The sequence below is a fragment of the Cryptosporidium bovis genome (genome assembly GCF_009768925.1).
Source record: "Cryptosporidium bovis isolate 45015 chromosome Unknown contig_4, whole genome shotgun sequence".
NCBI classification, from domain to species: Eukaryota; Apicomplexa; class Conoidasida; order Eucoccidiorida; family Cryptosporidiidae; genus Cryptosporidium; species Cryptosporidium bovis.
The window spans coordinates 215,145-233,935 of record NW_027125050.1 but is presented as its reverse complement, the minus strand read 5'-3'; the positions used below and the strand labels follow the sequence as shown (position 1 = coordinate 233,935).

At 34.1% G+C, this 18,791-nt stretch overlaps 10 protein-coding genes across 10 annotated transcripts; 5 read left to right on the top strand and 5 right to left on the bottom strand.

The window, feature by feature from the left end:
* Positions 1-825: 825 nt before the first annotated feature.
* Positions 826-1,605, top strand: FG379_002593 (RPB7 like OB fold RNA polymerase subunit; the record flags this gene model as incomplete). Its single annotated transcript, XM_067328283.1, has 1 exon — positions 826-1,605. One exon carries the CDS (start codon positions 826-828, stop codon positions 1,603-1,605), a length of 780 nt encoding a protein of 259 aa, XP_067181781.1.
* A 99-nt stretch (positions 1,606-1,704) lies between these two features.
* Positions 1,705-3,057, bottom strand: FG379_002898 (uncharacterized protein; the record flags this gene model as incomplete). Its single annotated transcript, XM_067328588.1, has 1 exon — positions 1,705-3,057. The coding sequence occupies one exon, from the start codon at positions 3,055-3,057 to the stop codon at positions 1,705-1,707; it is 1,353 nt and encodes a 450-aa protein (XP_067182086.1).
* Positions 3,058-3,302: 245 nt separating this feature from the next.
* FG379_002897 (histidine triad (HIT) family zinc binding) lies at positions 3,303-3,653 on the bottom strand (the record flags this gene model as incomplete). Its single annotated transcript, XM_067328587.1, has 1 exon — positions 3,303-3,653. One exon carries the CDS (start codon positions 3,651-3,653, stop codon positions 3,303-3,305), a length of 351 nt encoding a protein of 116 aa, XP_067182085.1.
* A 390-nt stretch (positions 3,654-4,043) lies between these two features.
* On the bottom strand, positions 4,044-4,604 carry FG379_002896 (uncharacterized protein; the record flags this gene model as incomplete). Its single annotated transcript, XM_067328586.1, has 1 exon — positions 4,044-4,604. The coding sequence occupies one exon, from the start codon at positions 4,602-4,604 to the stop codon at positions 4,044-4,046; it is 561 nt and encodes a 186-aa protein (XP_067182084.1).
* Positions 4,605-5,567: 963 nt separating this feature from the next.
* On the top strand, positions 5,568-8,387 carry FG379_002895 (HC3 protein; the record flags this gene model as incomplete). Its single annotated transcript, XM_067328585.1, has 1 exon — positions 5,568-8,387. The coding sequence occupies one exon, from the start codon at positions 5,568-5,570 to the stop codon at positions 8,385-8,387; it is 2,820 nt and encodes a 939-aa protein (XP_067182083.1).
* A 347-nt stretch (positions 8,388-8,734) lies between these two features.
* On the bottom strand, positions 8,735-10,615 carry FG379_002894 (transcription factor E2F; the record flags this gene model as incomplete). The annotated part of the gene is made up of 1 exon (XM_067328584.1): positions 8,735-10,615. One exon carries the CDS (start codon positions 10,613-10,615, stop codon positions 8,735-8,737), a length of 1,881 nt encoding a protein of 626 aa, XP_067182082.1.
* A 381-nt stretch (positions 10,616-10,996) lies between these two features.
* Positions 10,997-12,133, top strand: FG379_002893 (E2f3 protein; the record flags this gene model as incomplete). Its single annotated transcript, XM_067328583.1, has 1 exon — positions 10,997-12,133. One exon carries the CDS (start codon positions 10,997-10,999, stop codon positions 12,131-12,133), a length of 1,137 nt encoding a protein of 378 aa, XP_067182081.1.
* Positions 12,134-12,244: 111 nt separating this feature from the next.
* Positions 12,245-14,203, bottom strand: FG379_002892 (uncharacterized protein; the record flags this gene model as incomplete). The annotated part of the gene is made up of 1 exon (XM_067328582.1): positions 12,245-14,203. One exon carries the CDS (start codon positions 14,201-14,203, stop codon positions 12,245-12,247), a length of 1,959 nt encoding a protein of 652 aa, XP_067182080.1.
* Positions 14,204-14,782: 579 nt separating this feature from the next.
* Positions 14,783-16,810, top strand: FG379_002891 (dynein intermediate chain 2; the record flags this gene model as incomplete). Its single annotated transcript, XM_067328581.1, has 1 exon — positions 14,783-16,810. One exon carries the CDS (start codon positions 14,783-14,785, stop codon positions 16,808-16,810), a length of 2,028 nt encoding a protein of 675 aa, XP_067182079.1.
* A 328-nt stretch (positions 16,811-17,138) lies between these two features.
* On the top strand, positions 17,139-18,788 carry FG379_002890 (Rpn5 like 26S proteasomal regulatory subunit 12; the record flags this gene model as incomplete). The annotated part of the gene is made up of 1 exon (XM_067328580.1): positions 17,139-18,788. The coding sequence occupies one exon, from the start codon at positions 17,139-17,141 to the stop codon at positions 18,786-18,788; it is 1,650 nt and encodes a 549-aa protein (XP_067182078.1).
* Positions 18,789-18,791: the final 3 nt, after the last annotated feature.

Below are 18,791 nucleotides of genomic sequence, written 5' to 3'. Positions count from 1 at the left end.
AACTATATTTTAATTGTACGGAAAAAAACTATTGGTGATCCTATGTGAGTAAGCAAAATTGAGTTTTTTTCAATATGATTAGTTTTCAGGCATCCTGTAACTATAGAGGAAGAAAGAACAAAAATGAAGAGATCAACAATTTTTTGTATCAACAATATTGAATAAATGTAACAAAGCTAATATATAACAAAAATATTGGTGATTACAACCTGCAGATGATTGAAACCAAGTGAAGTATGAATTTATTTGATACAGATAACCGGAGGTATATGCTCAGAATAAGTGAGAAAGAAGACTTCTGAAAAATGAGACCGAAATTTTGCAATTGAATTTTTTTTTAAATTATCTATCTGCAAATATTTTAATAGCGAATAGATGTAAATTTAGAATATGTAAGAATATGAATAATTATGCGTTTATTATTATTTTAGCTAGTAAGCTTGATATTTTCCAAAATATGTTATTAATTGAACAATTGAACGATACTATGACAAATAATTTGTGTTCAAAACAAACTTACTTGGTAGACTCACGGGGGCCGTGGAGCGTAGGCTCAAATCGTATAGGTGGTTAGTACACCGCGTTGTGGCCGCGGCGACCCAGGTTCGAATCCTGGTTTGAGCAGCTTTTTCGTAAATTTACTTTACGCATAAGTTAATTACTTCTATTACAAAAGGTTGCAACGAATTGCGCAGTTTTTCCCTTTGGCATTTAGCTTGAACTGGGTGTATATTTCAACATATTCAATTTTAACTTTATAAACAATTTAAGACGGTATTTTTTTTTTTATTTGCACTTAAATGAATTTTGTTTTTGAAAATTGAAATGTACCAGATTCCGTGGGAGGTTAGAGAATCATGTGTAATAACAAATGAAGTTGCTTACCACCTAATTGGCAAATGTATAAGAAGTATAAAAGATTCAATTAAACACGAGGATATTGAGACAGATACTAATAGTACAGATTCAGGTAGGGAAGTAGAAAGACTAGCGGCTGAACAATTGCAAAACATAAGAGAGGGTTTCGTAAAAAAGGGAGAATGTGGTAATGAATGCTTTGAGCTTCTTAGAGTAAGAGGGACTGTACAGTTACTACCAAACAGTATAGGGAACATAGAAGAGTCAATAAAAAGATACCTATGTTATTTCTTGTTTCACTATATAGCAGAGTATTATGGTATTTGGGTTTGTTTTCATAAAGTAAGTGCTAAGAACAAATATGGCTATATTCCTGATTGCGAACCTAGCGGGTCCTTTCTTGTTAACATTGAATTCAAGGCTCTTGTATTCAAACCAAAATTAAATGAGCAGCTTATTTGTCGAATTTGCCATATTTCACCTTCTCATATATCTGGAATAACTTATGGATTACTAAATATAACGGTTCCTACAAAGGATCTTGTTGAAAGTGATTTTGAATTTAGAAGAGTTGACTCATCGTCCTGTGAATCAAATAGTCTTGTAAACAAGAAAAATAATGAGCAAGTTCTAAAAACTGGATCGTTAATTGTGATAAAGATAAAAAAATACAGCTTTTCCGATAATGGTGATTTTATTACATCTATTACGGGAAAATTTGATTCCATTTATGAATGTAATGGATAAGTTGTATTATGGTTTTCCAAAACATTGTTTCCATATGTTCATCCATCCGGATATTTTATTTGTTGTTTTCTTTTTGTGACAATAAAGCCATGTTATTTGCTACGAATCTTGATTAGGAATGAACAAAGATGATATATTGTAGCCTGTCTTTGATGTTGGTGTATCTCCAAGCGTCACAAACAACTCCTCATGTGATGTATCGAAGAGAAATTTGGGAGGTAGTGTGGGTTGAATTGCGGATTCGTTCCCTCTTTCGCTAGAACTGAAAAAATTTTGAACTTCGGTGTTAAGTGCTATCTTATCATTACTTTTGTTTATTTGTTGATAGTTCGATTTAACATCAGGTTGGCTTGAAATACTTTCAAAGAATGATTTTTTTTGAGAAAAAATAACATTTACCTTGTTTTGTAGATATTGAGACGCATTATTTTGATTTGGAGTGAATTCCGAATTTGAGATTTGTTGATCTTTCTCAATATTCTGATTTCTGTAGTCATCATTGACTATATAGTCTCCAGAATAGCAATACTGTTTGCTCGAATTAGTATCCTCTACGCAATTTAGTTGGTTAAATTGAATCATCTCATTTGTTTGTATGGTGCACTTTGAATTCATGATATCTTTATCAATACAATTGTTAATTCTGACATTTAAATAGTTTGATCCTTTATTTATAGTGGCATTATAGTCAGAAATTGGAATAATATTTTTTTCATTACCATTATAAACCTTTTGGTGATTTATTGTCTCCGCACTTCTCATGTAACAATTATTGTCTGTATCTCTACTATTGTTTGTTTGAATATCAGAATTATTTATTAAAACTGATGACTGTTTTGAATTCCAGTTTTCGTTTGATAGCGATTCAGTGTTCTTTTCATAATTTTTAATATTAAGACCATGACCTTGTAGAAGCTTCACTAATCTACCTCCATCCCAAGAAGGTTTAGGTACTTTTGTGTATTGTTCAGAACTAGAATTGTATTTAACGTTTATATGGTTTACACCACTTGCGTTCATAGTCGTATTTCTCAAGAACACACGCTTTTGTGTATTTATCTCTGTTTCATCACCTGCCTCTAGATAACTGATGTTAGTAGTTATATTCGTTCCGAAAGGCTGTTCATAATTTCTGAGAAGAGTTCTTCTGTATCGCCTTCTTCCTCTCAAAGAACTTCTTTTAAATTTCGAAAAGTTATTGGCATCTCTTGGATCTATGTACGTATTTTGTGAGCAGATTGAATCATATTGGCCAAGTTCATTACTCTGTAGATTATCACCTATTACGTATTGCTTGCTGGTTTTAATACTGCTTTCATATGTTAGATGTTGTTGTGAACATGTCACAGGAATATGACTTTCATGAGAATGACCGATATATTGCTCAAAAGGAATGCTCTGAAACCCAGTCTGGCTTCCGTCAGAACCTTTAATTTGCAACCCGTAATCCATAATCAAATCACAAAATAGTTAAATAACAAAAACAATGAGAAAACTAACAACTTAATTCAACTCAATTTCAAGATCGGCAAATATTACACATGCAATACAAAGGTAAAAATTACAATTATGGGGAGACAGATGCATGCATGACATACCCCCCCCCCCCCCCCCCNNCCCCCCCCCCCCCCACGAAAAGAACTAACTTTTTCGCGAGCAAATAATGAATAAAGTTAATTTAATATAAACAAATAGTTTTAACCTGGTGGCCATGTAAAATTACGACCACCCAAAATATGAATATGTAAGTGAAATACCGATTGACAGGCTTCCTCACCATCGTTTATTACAATCCTAAAGTCTTTGAGATTAAGTAGTTTAGCAACAACTGGGACCTTCGTCATTAGATGACCCAAGATATCTTTGTGATCTTCAGTTGCATTACTTAATCTCGTAAGTCCATTACGCTTCTTTGGCACGAGCAATGCATGAACGGGAGCAACTGGGTTTATATCATAAAATGAAATGCAAAAATCGTCTTCATAGATCTTATTACACTGAATTTCACCAGTAACAATCCTATCGAAAATAGAAACTTCAGTATCCATTGCCTCTTTTTGTATCTAAATCGAGAAAAAGCCTAAGAAAAAATGATGCATTAATTTATTTGAAATATAAACATATTGTTAAAATGAAATTTGTCTTGGGCGGGAAAATACTTGCCCGATACTCATTGCTTGTTAGCGGTATGTAGGATTTGACAAAATACGTTAATATCCCCACGAAAAAAAATATCAAAATGATCACCCACGTAACGAGACAAGCAAGAAAGCGTCGTAATATTTAATGAGATTATTAGAACAAGAAACATCAAACTACTTTCGGGATTTTAAAATATAGCGTGAACACAGGTTTTATTGGGCTAAAATTGAAAACTTGTATTGACACGAGTACAGAGATCAATCTCTAGATAATGTGGTAGGGAAATTAACACGTTTTCATTCAACTCTTATTTCAAACTCATTGCTTTCAATATAGTTGTATGTGTCATTTTGTAACTCTTCGTCATGGCAAGAGCCATGATATTCATCGAATATCATATCATCACCGTTGTATTCAAAGCCTCCTATATAGGCGTCTTCAAATTCCTCACCCATGCACTCTTCATCAAATTCAGCGCTTTCATTGTTCTCTCCATTCGAGTACGGCTTCAGCCATGAAATTGAGAAGTTGCTACGATTCTCATCTTCGTAATTCCAAAGAAGCCTCTTTAGTTTTCGGCTGTTGTTATTTTCATCAGAATCTTTTAGTGGAATGCATGTAGCAGCGAAGTCTGCAATAAAATTCTGTGTATAGTCTTCTCTCTCCTCTTCGATGAAGTCGAAATGTGTCAAATCATAGAATTGCCCTAATCTTTCTTGCTTCGTCACATATACTGTTCTAAACTCTACAGTTTCACGAAATGCGACGGAGAACCTAGGTCTTGTACCTTTTTTGCTTTTTTCATCTGGAAGTCGCAAGAGACCTTTTTTATTTTTATTGTTAGTAGATGTTGGCATTTTTTCTTTTTTTCAAGATTTCAACTTGAGGAATAATTTTATCAATTACGAGACAAACACAAATTCATATCTATTCCCAACACAAAAAAATATTTGAGATTATTTCGTAACCTCACAAATTGTAGAAAGAAGTCAGGTTTTCCCTTAAAGTTACTTGTCTACAACTCCTGACAATAATTTATTAGGAATAAAGTTCTTTGAAGGCATTCGCGCCTGCACAATAATTACCGCTTTGTAAGAGGCAACTCTTTTAAGATTAGTTTGAGAAAGAAAGAAAATAATAAAGTAATAGGGTGATTTCTGATTAGTGACATAAATGTGGTGGTTATAAACGAGAGAAAAAGTAGATATGAGTATGAGAAACACATTATAGTATGGGAATGAGTGAAGATAAACTTGCGAAAAACTAGCTCAAAAAATGTACGAATCATATATATGTATCTGATAATTACCAAAATATTCTCTTTTGTTGAAAAAAGGGTATATTCTTTGAAACACTAGTCTTTAAAATTTCGTTAAGCAATTTTAAAAAAACATACCGCCATCACTTGAGCGGGTTGGAGACAATACTTAAAGGCTTATTTGTTAAGCCTCTACAATAATCTAGTGGACTAAAAAGCTTTGGAGTATTTAGAAGTGGTTAGTTAAATAATTGTCTGTGGGTATACGTCTTTCTACGTCCGTGTATTTAAGTAAAGGAGTTTTTGAGCGCAAAAAAGGTATAGACAGCCAGACAATAATCAATAAAGCCATATAATATTACGGTCAATCTAAGTATTAGTAGTTTAGCAGTTAAGAATTGACAATTGAGGGTCAACATTTTTATTATTAAGAGGGAGAAGGGGAAAATAATCAAGAAATCAAGAATATTAGTAAATAATACAAGGAAGCTCTATAAGCTGTTCTCATAATTGTATTTGGCAACTTATATTGGGGATGAGAGTATAAAATATCTATACTGATATGGATACAAAAACAACAAATGACTCTTTTTTGTGGTCTTTGACAGATATAGAGAATGACTGTTCTTTATGTTCAAGACAGATAGTAATAGGAAATGGCGTTCCTGGAGTGATTCTTCCATGTTGCCAACAAATGGTATGCGAAGACTGTTATAAGAATGAATTGATAAAGAAAAGTAATGGAAGTTGCCCATTTTGTTTTTTCAAAGGAGAATATAAACCCCAAAAAGCCTCTTTGACGATGAGTAATATTATTAATGCAAATAGCCAGCCAAATTTAACGGCCAGAACTATTCCGAATGGAGGTTCTACATCAAGTGCCAATTCATTGCATACAGTAGGAAGCGGCTTACCTTTGGATCTCTCATGTTGGCTTCCACAAAACCTAACTGCAATTTGTAACCCTGGATATCAATCTAATAGCACCACCACTTGTGCAACTTCCCCATACTACAAAAGTAACAACATATCTGGTGATGGCTTTAATCAAGATAACTTTATTTATATGCGTGGAAATCCTATTCCTGGGGTTACTTGTGCCGTAAATTCAGTGAACGTTGGAATTGGAGGCCAAAACATGAATGTCCCCTCTGCACAACCACAACCTTTTGGAGCAATATCTGATGGGTTTTGGAGCCATTCCACAAATTCCACTTCCATTAACAGTTCTTCAAATCATAATGCAACTGGAAGCTCTACAACAGGATCATTTATTTCTGATCCTTGGATGTCTTCAACAGGTGGATATTCACCCACAAATGGATTTATGCATGATTTTAGTGGGTATGAAAACAATAGTAACAATGTAAACCCAAACAACATATCCTGCAAAAATAGTGAACATTCAAATGAAGACGTTCCGAATATTAATGGTGTAAAAACATTAAAATCTAATAATGGCAATATTAATTTGATTAGTACCAAAAATGCGAAGTTTGTTAATGGCAATAGAATCAATAATATGACTGGAGTCAATAATAATATCAATAATAATAATAACAGTTGTGATGTTGTTGTTGTAAGTAATGATTATAACAAAGATGGTATTTACTCCTCTAATATTAATATAAATTCTTTTGTTCAAGGGACTCAAGGATTAAATGCTCTGACTAACAATGCTATAACTGATATTTATAATACTAATTCAATGTATACTTGGACAATACAAAGCCCAATTACCTGTAATGGTATGGATTCATTCTCTCAAGTAAATGATCAGGAGGATAATGTCTCTTCTGCTTCAGTAGATATGGATTTTCAGAGATTTTGTTTAGGTCTTGGATTTGATATAAATAATACTCAAAATCCCAATACCCCTGATACTCACTGTAAAGACGTCCTTTTAAAGGATAATATTCAAGTTAGTCAAAATTTTGAGAGTAATTTCAATAACGGTAATTCCGTTGATGGAGACAATTTTAGGAGTATTCAGGGTTTATCTAATACAAGTAGTTCTACGCTAATGGACTACAGTGTTGATTCTAATGAAAACGTTGAGGATACATACAAATCCAAAATTTATGACATTGAAAACAAGATGGAATCTATTGATCTACAATATGGCCTTACCAAAGATAATCAATCTATAGATGACAACAATCTCAATGGTACTAGTGTTATTTGTAGTGGTAATAATAGTGGTGATAGTGATAATAACAATAAAAACGACAGCAATGGCGAAGATGTTAACATTGACGTTAATAACAATAATGATGATAATTATATTAATGATAGTAGTGACAGTAGTACTACCAGTCACTTAGATAGTATTGGGAACAATGTCAATGGTAGTCAAAATAATAAGAACATTGTCGACAATAGCCATTTATTTAATAATTCAGCATTTCCTCCACTTACAAGTGCTATCATCAAACAGTTGCCCTCAAAAGATGTTTTAAAAGCATCTAATATAACGAATTCACAAAGTGATGGCTTTGTTGCATTGGTTGGTCAGAATTTATCTGGAGCTGTTCCAGGGTCTAATCAAAATATAAACAATAACAATCCTATAGCTAGCTCCAACCCTAAGTTATTAACTATAAAGGGTACGAGAACTGATGTTACAAAAAATATAGGTAGTGCTCTTTCTGGAAACAATGGAAAACAGAATATAGTGAGTTCTGTTAAAGTTGGAACAATTAACAATTTGGGTGCTTCGACGGGAAATGCTTCTTATATAGACGCTGTTCTTCACAAAGGTGACACCAATACTAGCACAACTTCTGGTGCAGGTGGAAGGTCTGATAATTCGGCATCAACTAACAGTAGTGATCTCACCAATCCAAGTGGTGAAATTCCTGGAAACTCAGTTAATACTGACGAAGACTCATCAATCTCCTTAGGGGCCCATGGAGAACCGTATAACTATAAGAGAGCCTTATGTAGACATTGGATGCGTGGATACTGTTGGTTAGAGGCGGATTGTAAGTTTGCACACGGAGAGGCAGAGTTGAGAACAAGAGATGGTAAACTTCGACATCCGACATTGTCGATTAGTGTTGGATCAGACTCTTCCAGACAAAACCAACTACAAACGCAATTCCAATCACCCACGCAAGTATCTAGTAGTGCAACTGGTTCAATGGGATCAACCGGAGGTTCGTCAACTACATCTACATTGACTTCAACAGGAGCGGTAGTAGTCTCATCAAATGCTCATCAAAAAAACACGAAGCAATTAAGTATTAAGGCCACTGGAAGTGCTAGCTATGCCGCCACTGCGGCGAGTAGTCTTACGAGTTCAGTATTGAACAGTGACTCCAATATTAGTTATAGTGTCATGGTCGTTTCTGGGGCATCGAATTTAGATTCCAAACGTTGATCATCTTAGTTTGTTCAAAATATAATGTTCAGTTTTTAGTAAATAGAATATAGATATAATATTATATATGTATTTCAGTGTCCTCTGGTAAATTTTCATGTCTACTCACATACCCTTCACACTGTCCAGAATGGGACTTTCAGTCCAAAGTGCCGAGACGGGCAAGTGTTATTTACTCCAGTTTGCCCGCAAGGAAAGCAGTTAGACTCTATGTGAATAGGGCACTTGCTTCTGGCCGTTACAAAAAGGAAATGTATAATTAACAAAATTGCGGAATATTACGGGGTTAGTGCAACGAATATGACTAAAGAGATAGAATTAACTGATGAATATCTGTATAAAGTCTACTACTCAATAATATCTGGATTGCTAATAAAGTCATAGAAATGGAATACACCATCAAAATTTTCGTTTGAATTGTCCTCACCGTTCCTATCACTAGAATACTTTATTCCTTTCTTTCTTAAGTATCTAAGGAATATAGCAAATATTTTATAGTTCTTTAATTTACCGAGAGATATATTTTCTTTCAGTGTAATCTGATCTTTGTCCTTTATCACATAAACACGAACTAATCTCCCGTATTTACTACCATAAAGAACGATTTGAGTGGTTATTGTCTCGTTTGTCTCCTTATCTTTAAGCTCTTCAAAATCTAGAGAGTAAGACTCGTTATTGGAGATCTCAGTAAAGAGCCTCTTGTTTACCTGTACGAGTTTCTGTCTTTTGTCTTCAACTCTAGACACAACTTCAGATTCAATTATTGATGGTCCACTTTGTTGATTTATTACAAACCACGTAACAAATTGTTGTTTAGTGAGTTCTCTCCCTCCTGTGTCTTCTGCGAGAAATTCCTCAGTATCGTCTAGTATTAAGTCCAATAATTTAGCAGTTGATTTGCTACATCTTTGAGGCTCATTCATATTCCTAATCTCGATTAATCTTTCAGACAAGGTTACAGACGTTAAGTTCTCTCTTTTGTCGTCTAAATTTGGTAAAGCAATATCTCTACTTTGAGAAGGATCGGAATCTTTTTTAGACCCTCCCTTGATATCCACATTAGGAGTATAGTTCGTACCACTACCCTCTATAGAAGCAATATTTTCATGTGCCTGCCATTTTTTCAAATTTTGATTTTCTTCTTTTTGATTATCTGGAGAGTATCTTAGATTACCCTTCCAACTGTATTCCTCATTAGAAGTATTGTTTGCATTTTGCTGCCTCTTTTGCTTTGATCTATCGATTTCTGAATCAGAACTTGACTCTGACTCGGAATATTGTCTATGTTTCTTGCTATATCTACTGTACTTACTCCTATACCTCTCTGGTGAAGACTCATCCGATGAGTAATAATGACGGCTTCTCTTGTGATAATCACGATCCCTATCACGACCTCTGTTCCTTCCGCGGTCACGTGATTCTTCCTCTGAATATGAACTGGTTGAGACATAACTCGAACCAGAGACACTTCTTGCGCATTTCCTGCTATTTCTTCCTCTATTTCCCCTTACTGGAGACTCTGACTCATCGGATGAGATTGAATAAGAACGCCTTCTCGATGAGCGGTAGTGTGATTTCCTTCTACCTGTATATCCACGATCCCTGTGATCACGATCACGTTCTCTGTATCTTTCTCTTCCTCTTTCTCTGTTTCCAGTATCCCTATCACCTCTCTCCTTATCACCTTTCTCCCTTTCTCTTCTTCTTTCACAATCTCTGTCTATGTCAATATCTACATCTCTATCTCTTTCTCTATCTCTATCTCTATCTCTATCTCTATCTCTTTCTCTATCTCTATCTCTATCTCTATCTCTATCTCTTTCTCTATCTCTATCTCTATCTCTTTCTCTATCTCTTTCCCTATCTCTATCTCTATCTCTTTCCCTATCTCTATCTCTATCTCTTTCCCTATCTCTATCTCTATCTCTTTCCCTATCTCTATCCTTCACTCGATCTTTTTCGTTGTCTCTTTCCCATCTATTACCACTTTGTTCATACTTCGTTCTATCAATATTTCCGTCATCTCTGTATTTTTGTTTCCTAAAATATTCGTTCTTCCTAGAATCCCTTCTGTCCCTATTGTTATTGTAGTCACGTCTCCTACCTCTATCATATTCCATTTCATTGTCTCTGTGCATATCGAAGTCAGGGCCCCTTCTTCTATCTCCATCTAAGTCATAAGCATTTTTGTGACTGTCATATGGTGAGTTCGAGCGTGAAGATGACATCTTCTCAACAACTTTAGTATTAGCACTCAAGAACCGTAATTTTCACCTCTATATTATTTATTACACTCAAAGATAGTTTTTCAGTTGTACACACCTTAAGATCCAAGTTAAATGTGGGAAGTAATATGACAAGTATTTAGAGTATCCAACTTTTTGACCCCGAGAATTAGCATTGAATTTTTTATAGAAAAAGTTCATAAACCGCCAAAAACAAACAGCGGCTATTAATGGCGCTCTTGTTATAAATATTGTCAGACTCAGTACTAAGGGTAGGAGCGCCTGACACTCAAAGTAATATAAAGATAGTAGGATTGACTTCTTGAATAGTGGAACCAATACTTAATGCAATACAACAAACAATGTCAACAAAATGGAACAAGAATGTTGAACGAAAGCACGTTTATACAACAATATGATGATCACTCTGCAAATTCTCAGGTTTTCGGGGATAGAGTCTTAATTTATCATGACAATCCTGTAGAAAGAGAGCCTGTAGTTTATAGGTCTGAAAGTATTTATAGCGATGAAGGGTGTGTAACTGGGTATTCTATGGTAAAGAACAGTTCAATGGGAGATACCGTGCATGAGAACACAGAAGCAGACCGTGTTTTTATGGGAGCTGGCCCTAGCGGAAAGCAACATTCGCCAATGTTGAGAAGATCTTTGACATCACCTACACCGTACATTTCTGCACCTTATTCACCAAACTCATATCTACAATCTTCTACAGTTTACTCAAATAGCTCTACGAACTCCCCAAGGAGTTTATCCCCCACTCTTTCTTCTAGACGAAGCCCTTCTCTTGGTTCAGAACAGTCAAGGGCAGAGAGTGGATTGTTGCTACTTACTGAAAGAGTTATAGAATGTGCCAGGCAAAATCCAAACTTTGAAATAGACCTTCAAACAGTTGAAAGTAAGTTGGGTGTACCAAGAAGGAGACTTTATGATATAACAAACGTATTGGAGGCCGTAGGGTTATTTACAAAGCCTAGACACAACATATATAAATTAAATCTAGATATAAGCTCCGGACTTTTACAGGATGAGGGTAATGATGAGAATATAATGTTTTATACTAAATCACAAACTGAGTTGGAACAAGCCATTTCAAATTTAAGGTATTCAATTGAGGATTTAATAAGGAATGGACAAGAACAAGGCTTGCTGTATATTGATGGAGAAATAATGTCAAAATTGTGTCCAATCAATTCAAATACAATAGTTGCTATTTCAGCTCCAATCGACACATCCATAACATTAAACCCAAATCAACACTCCTATCAACTCTTAAATTCTATTTTAAGAACCAAAAACAGCTCAAGTGAAAGTGGTATGATTTCGGTTCAAACACAGGTACTAGATTCACATTGGAGTATACTCTTGAAACACCGCACTGCCCAACTAAATGTTGGAGTTATTAATGGGCATGCCAATATATTGGAAGAAGTGAGGCAAGTCACTAGCTTACCTTCTCAACAAAACAAATTCTCGAACTCCGTAGACAATTTTTTGAAATAGGAGAGATGTCTTGGACACACGGATTTAAAAAAAATGACATTGAACGTTGGTTATAAGATACACAATATAAAGGAAAGTTTTTTCAGTGTGGATGTGTATACTTTAGTGTTTCTAAAACTTTCCATCAAATCCCATAAATCCTGTTAGTAGGAAAATTGGAAAGTATGGCTTCTTTTCAATATTTGAACACCAATTCCAGGCGGAAGTCAGTCTCCCATCAATACATGAGCCTGCATCGAAAAAATTGTCTGCACCACCCCCATCAAAGCCATTTTTAAAGAAATCAACTAGGATCTGTTTTTTTAATTTCTCAACTCCTCCAAAGGAGTTTTCTATAAATACTTTCAAATGAATACTTGATTCTGAAAGTTTGTCAAGTTTTTCAATACAAAGCACTATTGGAGCGAGAATTTTTGGGACTTGTAGGTATTTGTCGATGAAAACAAGTGCATTTGGTACCGTTCTATCACCTAAATGTATGACTGAGGAACCTACCCAACTACCGACTTCCCTTTGTACTTTTGAGATGATCTCGCACATTGCTTTGTATAGTCTTGGAGCGGCTTGAATACGGTGTATGCCCTGTCCCGTATCACCAAGCCTATAATGGTTTGTTCCGTCCAACATATCTTCTTCAGCAAGCCTCCAAAGTTTTATCATGTTAAATATAACCTCGCGCCACATAGTAAGACTTTGAAGTACATAATGATACTGGCGTGTGTGGTCATGGCTTAGTCTGGCATTTGAGTTCGGATCGTTAGTAAGTGAGAGGCTGAATTCCCTCGAATGTTCTGTGTGAGGATCGAAGTAGGATGTCAGGTATTCGATCATTTTATCAATAGGACGTTTGTTGTAGTATAAAAACACCTCATGATCATTAAGAGAATACACACACATTTCAAGTTCCTCTACAGTTATGTCCATCTTCTCCTGTGTTTTCTCTAGATTTTCTAAATCTCCGGTGCTTGATATAACCCCAGATTGGGAGCTGACTTCGGGATCAGTTGCCTGTGGGTTTTTTCCGAACATAAAGAGATTGTAAAAACCGCGATATGAGTTTTTTTTGCTGTTTTGTTCAGCATAATCCCTAGATGCATACTTCTTCAGCAACTCCTTAATTGCAAGTCGCTTCTTTGTCAGCTTTGCATTTAATGTGTCGATGTCACTTTCTTTCTCTATATTTCTTGTTGCAATCAATAATAATGGGTCCTTTAGTATTTCCAGACAGTTTCTGCTTCTGAGGAATTCATAGACTGTCAAAACAGGCTTGTAACATTTAAATTGTAAAAGCTCTCTAATCGTCTCCTTTTGAGCATCCATTAACAAAAATATTAATTTACCATATGAATCCCTCATCATCTCAGGATTTAGCATTTTGTACCTTCTTGCGATTTCAAATAAAGTTTGAAAAAACTTCTCATTTTCAGAAAAATTTCTTTCCTTGATTAATCTTTGTCCAAGTTCATAGTCAAACGAAACTGCAAGACCACTCAAAACTGCACATACTTGTCTAATTTCAATGACCATGATCTTTTGTCTGGAATTAGTTCCAACATCTACTCTATCTGTGTACTTACTGACTTCCAGAGCTCCTTCTACAAGTCTTAACAACTGTCTTTCATTTTGGTCTATTCTTAGAGGAACATTTTTTGCCAAGCTGAAGAAATCAAAATCTAACATATCAACTTCATCGTAGATATTACTAACACTAGATTTAGAAATGTAGTTTTCATTATTTTCATTTCTCCCAGATTCGGATTTTTCACCTGCTTCGCTTCTCGTTGTAACAGTTGAGGCCCAATCTTCTCCAAGATATTCCTTTGCTACTTCATCTAAAACATAACCAAAGTCTTCTCCGCCAATGACTCTATCAATAATATGTATTATCTCCCTTTGGCTAACTGCATGTAATATATTCAGACTTGATTCCTTAATATTTTTGATACCCTCATTGCTAACTTCATTCCAATCACTCAAGTTTTCATCCTGCCCCTCAGAGATGGCAGAATTAGTATCAATATCAACGTTACCACCCTCAAGGATTTCTTTTAATCTTGCTGAAGCCGTCATTCTAATAGTTTTCAAAAATAGAAGCTTTATACTAAAAGACAACAAAGAGTCATTCCAATTCCAAAAATTAGAGTTAAAATGTAATTTTTTTAAAGAAAACTCAAATTTCTTCAACAGCAATAGTCTGTGTAATATCGTTTTTTTAACTCAGGGTTTTCTATTTATAAAAGTGTCTTAAAATACGAATTCCACAATACCGGTTTAGGGATACCTACGCGCTAATTATAAATAAACTTTGTAAAGTCAGGAAGGGGTGAAATAATGTTTTAAAAACGAATGACACCCAAGGGAGATGTTGAGACTCTTGCTTTTGTACGCCTAGTTCAAAGACAATTAGTCTTTCAACTCTGGAAAAGTGTTTGAATATGCCTATAAATAATACGCTATACATTTCCCGCCATATAATTTCCCGGAAGCCACAAATTATATTATAGCCCCACATTGAAATGAATGTAAATTGAGCTTTAAGAATAATTAGTATTTAAAAAAAGTAACTAAATAAGATTGAAGTTTATCCTATGGGAATTAAATGTGTCTAATCTCGTAGTTTCCACCGAGTAAATTATTTAATCACCTAAAATGGAAAGTAAAACGAATAGGATTCAAGATTTAATAAGGGACCGTCAAAGTGCACTGAAATCACAAAAGGAGCTACTAGATAAATATGTGCGACAAAAAAATGATGCAGTTAAGGGTGCAGATGATGATATAGATAAAATAGTTAGCAACATGTTAAAAGAATGTGGGTTAAACGAAACGGTGTTAACTAATAACGACGAACAGATAAACGGGTTGAATTTGCATATTATGGGTAACTTGGGAAGTGAGGTTTCTGATTCAAGTTTAGGAGCTTCTGAATCGAATATGTCAAAGTTAACTGGGACTGTAGATATTAATATTGTAGAGACTTCCAAAGACACGTTTGAAAAAGGGATTCAGGCCGATATTTGTGCGAATAATCAAAGACATAGCATTCCGGAAAACACAGCTGTTAATTATAATTTAAAGTCAGGAACCGGACAAAACATTTCTTTGTCCCTCTCTATTCCAACGAAGCAGTCAAATACTATTACCAAAGAAGAAAGTGAAACAGGGACTTCTCTAGATAAAAAGGTTGAGACAAGCGAGAGCAGTCCGTCTAAAACTGTGGATATTGATTATAATAATATGGATGTGTTAAAAAGCAGCGAATTTATGGATTTTTTCAAGAGAGCTTCTCGTTTAATTGAGCGTGCTCTTGGTGAAGGAGCAGTTTTTGATCCATTCTTTAATATTGGAAGCGAGATAAATACTCAAGTTCTTCAGGCAGATCAAAGTTCGGTGAAAAATCCTGGAAATATAAGCATGTCAACAAGTAATGGTCTTTTAAAGAATAGCATAATTTTCCAACACGATTCTACATTTAATAGGCCTGTAACATGTATAAGGAGTCATCCAAGTTTCCCAGAATATTTCATAGCTTCTTATGGAAATAGGTTTTCTCAAAATACGTTTGATGGAATAAACCGTACAAATTCTGGTGTTTCTTTGTTGGAATACGGTGGATGTGCATTGATCTGGTCAATTTCAACTCCAAACTGTCCTGAAAATACGTTTGTTTCTCCATCTCCAGTATTGTCTGTTGCTTTCGACCCATTTTGCCAGTTCAGGTATGTTGGTTCGAGTTACAACGGAGAGATCCTTATTTGGGATTCTAGGAATGGTAAAATCCCATTTCAAAAATCAAATGGTATCGGTATTAGTGACATGGAAGGCAATATTATTTCAAGTCATTCGTTTCCAATTTACTGTATGGAACTTCTTGGAAACAAGGGATCTCAAAATATTATTACAATTGACATAGATGGAAAACTTTGCAATTGGAATTTAACAAATTTAAGCGAGCCTGTAGAATCCTTTCAATTGAGAAAATCTAACTCGAAGGATATTTCTGTTCAATGTATGACTTTGTCTAAGTTGATTAATCCGAACTCAATCATTTGCGGTTCTGAGGATGGAAGCATATATCAAACTATTGTTAAAACCAACAAACCGGGAACTATTTCAAGCACCTTCCAAAATGCTCACGACGGTTTTATTACCTGTCTTGATTATCATCCAATAAATGACTGCTTCCTAAGTTCAAGCGCTGACTGGACAATCAAACTTTGGGCTCCCAACCCTATGGCAAATTCTTTTACACTTTTATATACATTCGAGTCGTCTGAAAACTACGTAATAGGTGTTTCCTGGCATCCAATACATCCAGGTATATTCGCTGCAATTGACGCAGATGCAACTCTAATAATTTATAACCTAACGAATCCAGATGGGCAAACACCTCTCTGCAAATTAAATACATCAAGCAGTCAATCAAACACGAACACCTCAGACGTACCTACTTGTATTAGCTGGTCAAATGATGGAACGAGGTTATTTATAGGCTATTTGAATGGAAACATAATAATGTGTAATGTTGACTCTAAAATATACCAGCCCAGTAGAAACGTTTGGGACCTATTTAACCAGGAAATTGAGAAACTCAAGAATAATAACAGTTGTGATACTTATCCTGGTGCCGACAAAAACGAAAGCACTATTAAGAATGAAGAAAATGAATCACTTTAGAAATGCATACATAAGGTTAGTTGTGTAGTATTAATGACGTAGTGTACAGTTCAATAACATATAATATAATGTTCAAAAGTGTCTTCCAAAAAAAACTCAGTATTTTTTAACCAGCCTTAGTTAACGCCTGAATTTACATATATATTTGTCTTGGGCGCCAGAAGCTATATTTCTTTGTAAATATCCCCACAGGTGAAGCACCCAATATTATAATTTTCTTTGAATAGGTTAGCTCCGTTTCTTTAACTTTTTTTTCCTATTTATCCATACTTCTTGTTTTTTCAAGTAAATAAAACAAAGTATTGCAGGGCAGATTAGTAATATTTCAATGGAAGATAGAGTAAATGATCAATTTAATGACTCTGTGAATCCTATTTCAGAATTGGAGTCTCTAGTAAAGGACCCAAAATGCACTCAGGATTTAACGGAAGAAACAGAAAATGTGATATTGAGCATTGAGGCTTCCGGGTTGAATAAGGAAAATTATGAATCTTCAATTGAGTCTCTACTTGTAATTGAGAAAAAATGCAGACAGGTTTCTGACTCGAAATCAAGTTGCAGGATTATATGTAAAATAATTTCCTGGCTTTTAAAGTATTCTGGTAATATAGATAATGTATTAGAATTTTTACAGAAAATATCTAAAAAAAGAGGCCAGCTTAAGAAGGTTATTTCTTTTATTATACAAATTTTTCTAAATATAATTTATAATTCTTTAGAAACAATCAATCCAAAATTAACAGAATACAGATTTTCAAAAGCCGTTGACAAAAATAAAAGTGATATGAATGATGATTCTCAGAACATATCATACAATATTAAAGATATTGATGAATGCCTTAAAATTATCAAAACTCTTGACGAAATTACACAAGGTAAAATATATCTAGAATTAGAAAGAGCGAGATTGATGTTAATATTAAGTAATATAAAGCAAGAACAGAATGAATTGAAAGAAGCATCCTTGCTTCTGGAGGATATATCTGTTGAAACCATTGGTAATATGGAATTAGTTGAAAAAGTACAGTATGTACTTGAACAAATGAGGCTTTCATTGCTTTGCAACGATTTCGTTAGATTGCAGATATTTGCTAAAAAAATTAATCCAAAAATAATTGAGAAATTTGCAGATCTTAAAGTAATATATTACCAATATCTTATTGTTTTATGGCATCACGAACAAAATCCGAGAGAAATATCCCAATGTTACCTGAATATTTTAAAGTCAATTATTAATGAAGATAACAATAAGTGCATTAACAACATCCCAAAGTACATGAAAGTTCCTATTTTGAAATATTCTTATGAAGATACACCTTCTATCTCCTCTTGTATTGAAGGCTTTATCATATATCTTATCCTTGATTCATATTCCTCAAAGATTATCGATGAAATCAAATTATTTCAAAAAGAATTTCACAAATATATTGAAAGAAATATACCTTATTGTATTCAATTTATATACGATTATATTGATCAAGAATTAATTTTTTTTGAGTCAACTAAAACATTTAACTATAATATACCATCCTATTTCCAACAATTATCAAACTCGAATATTTTTAAAGTAAACAACGAACATATTTCTGACGACATTTATTATACTGAATACAAGAGGTGCAAAATTAATCTATTTAATAATACCGATAGATACACTCTTTTCTTACATAGAATTCAGGAAAGAAATTTTGTTTTGATTTCTAAATATTATAAGACCATTTCATTTGAAAGGATACAAGACTTAATAAATTTAAATGAAAATGAACTTCAAACAGTTGTTAATGATCTTGTTGAGAAAAAAGTGTTTTATGCTAAAATTAATCAACCACTTAAAAAAATTGTTTTTAATAATAATAATGGCAATCAATATAATAAATTTCATAATAACATTGGTATTATATTAGATAAACTTGATCATATAAGCGACTTGATATCTAATGACTTAATGATTCAACAATTTAACAAGATAAGTAAATAAAAA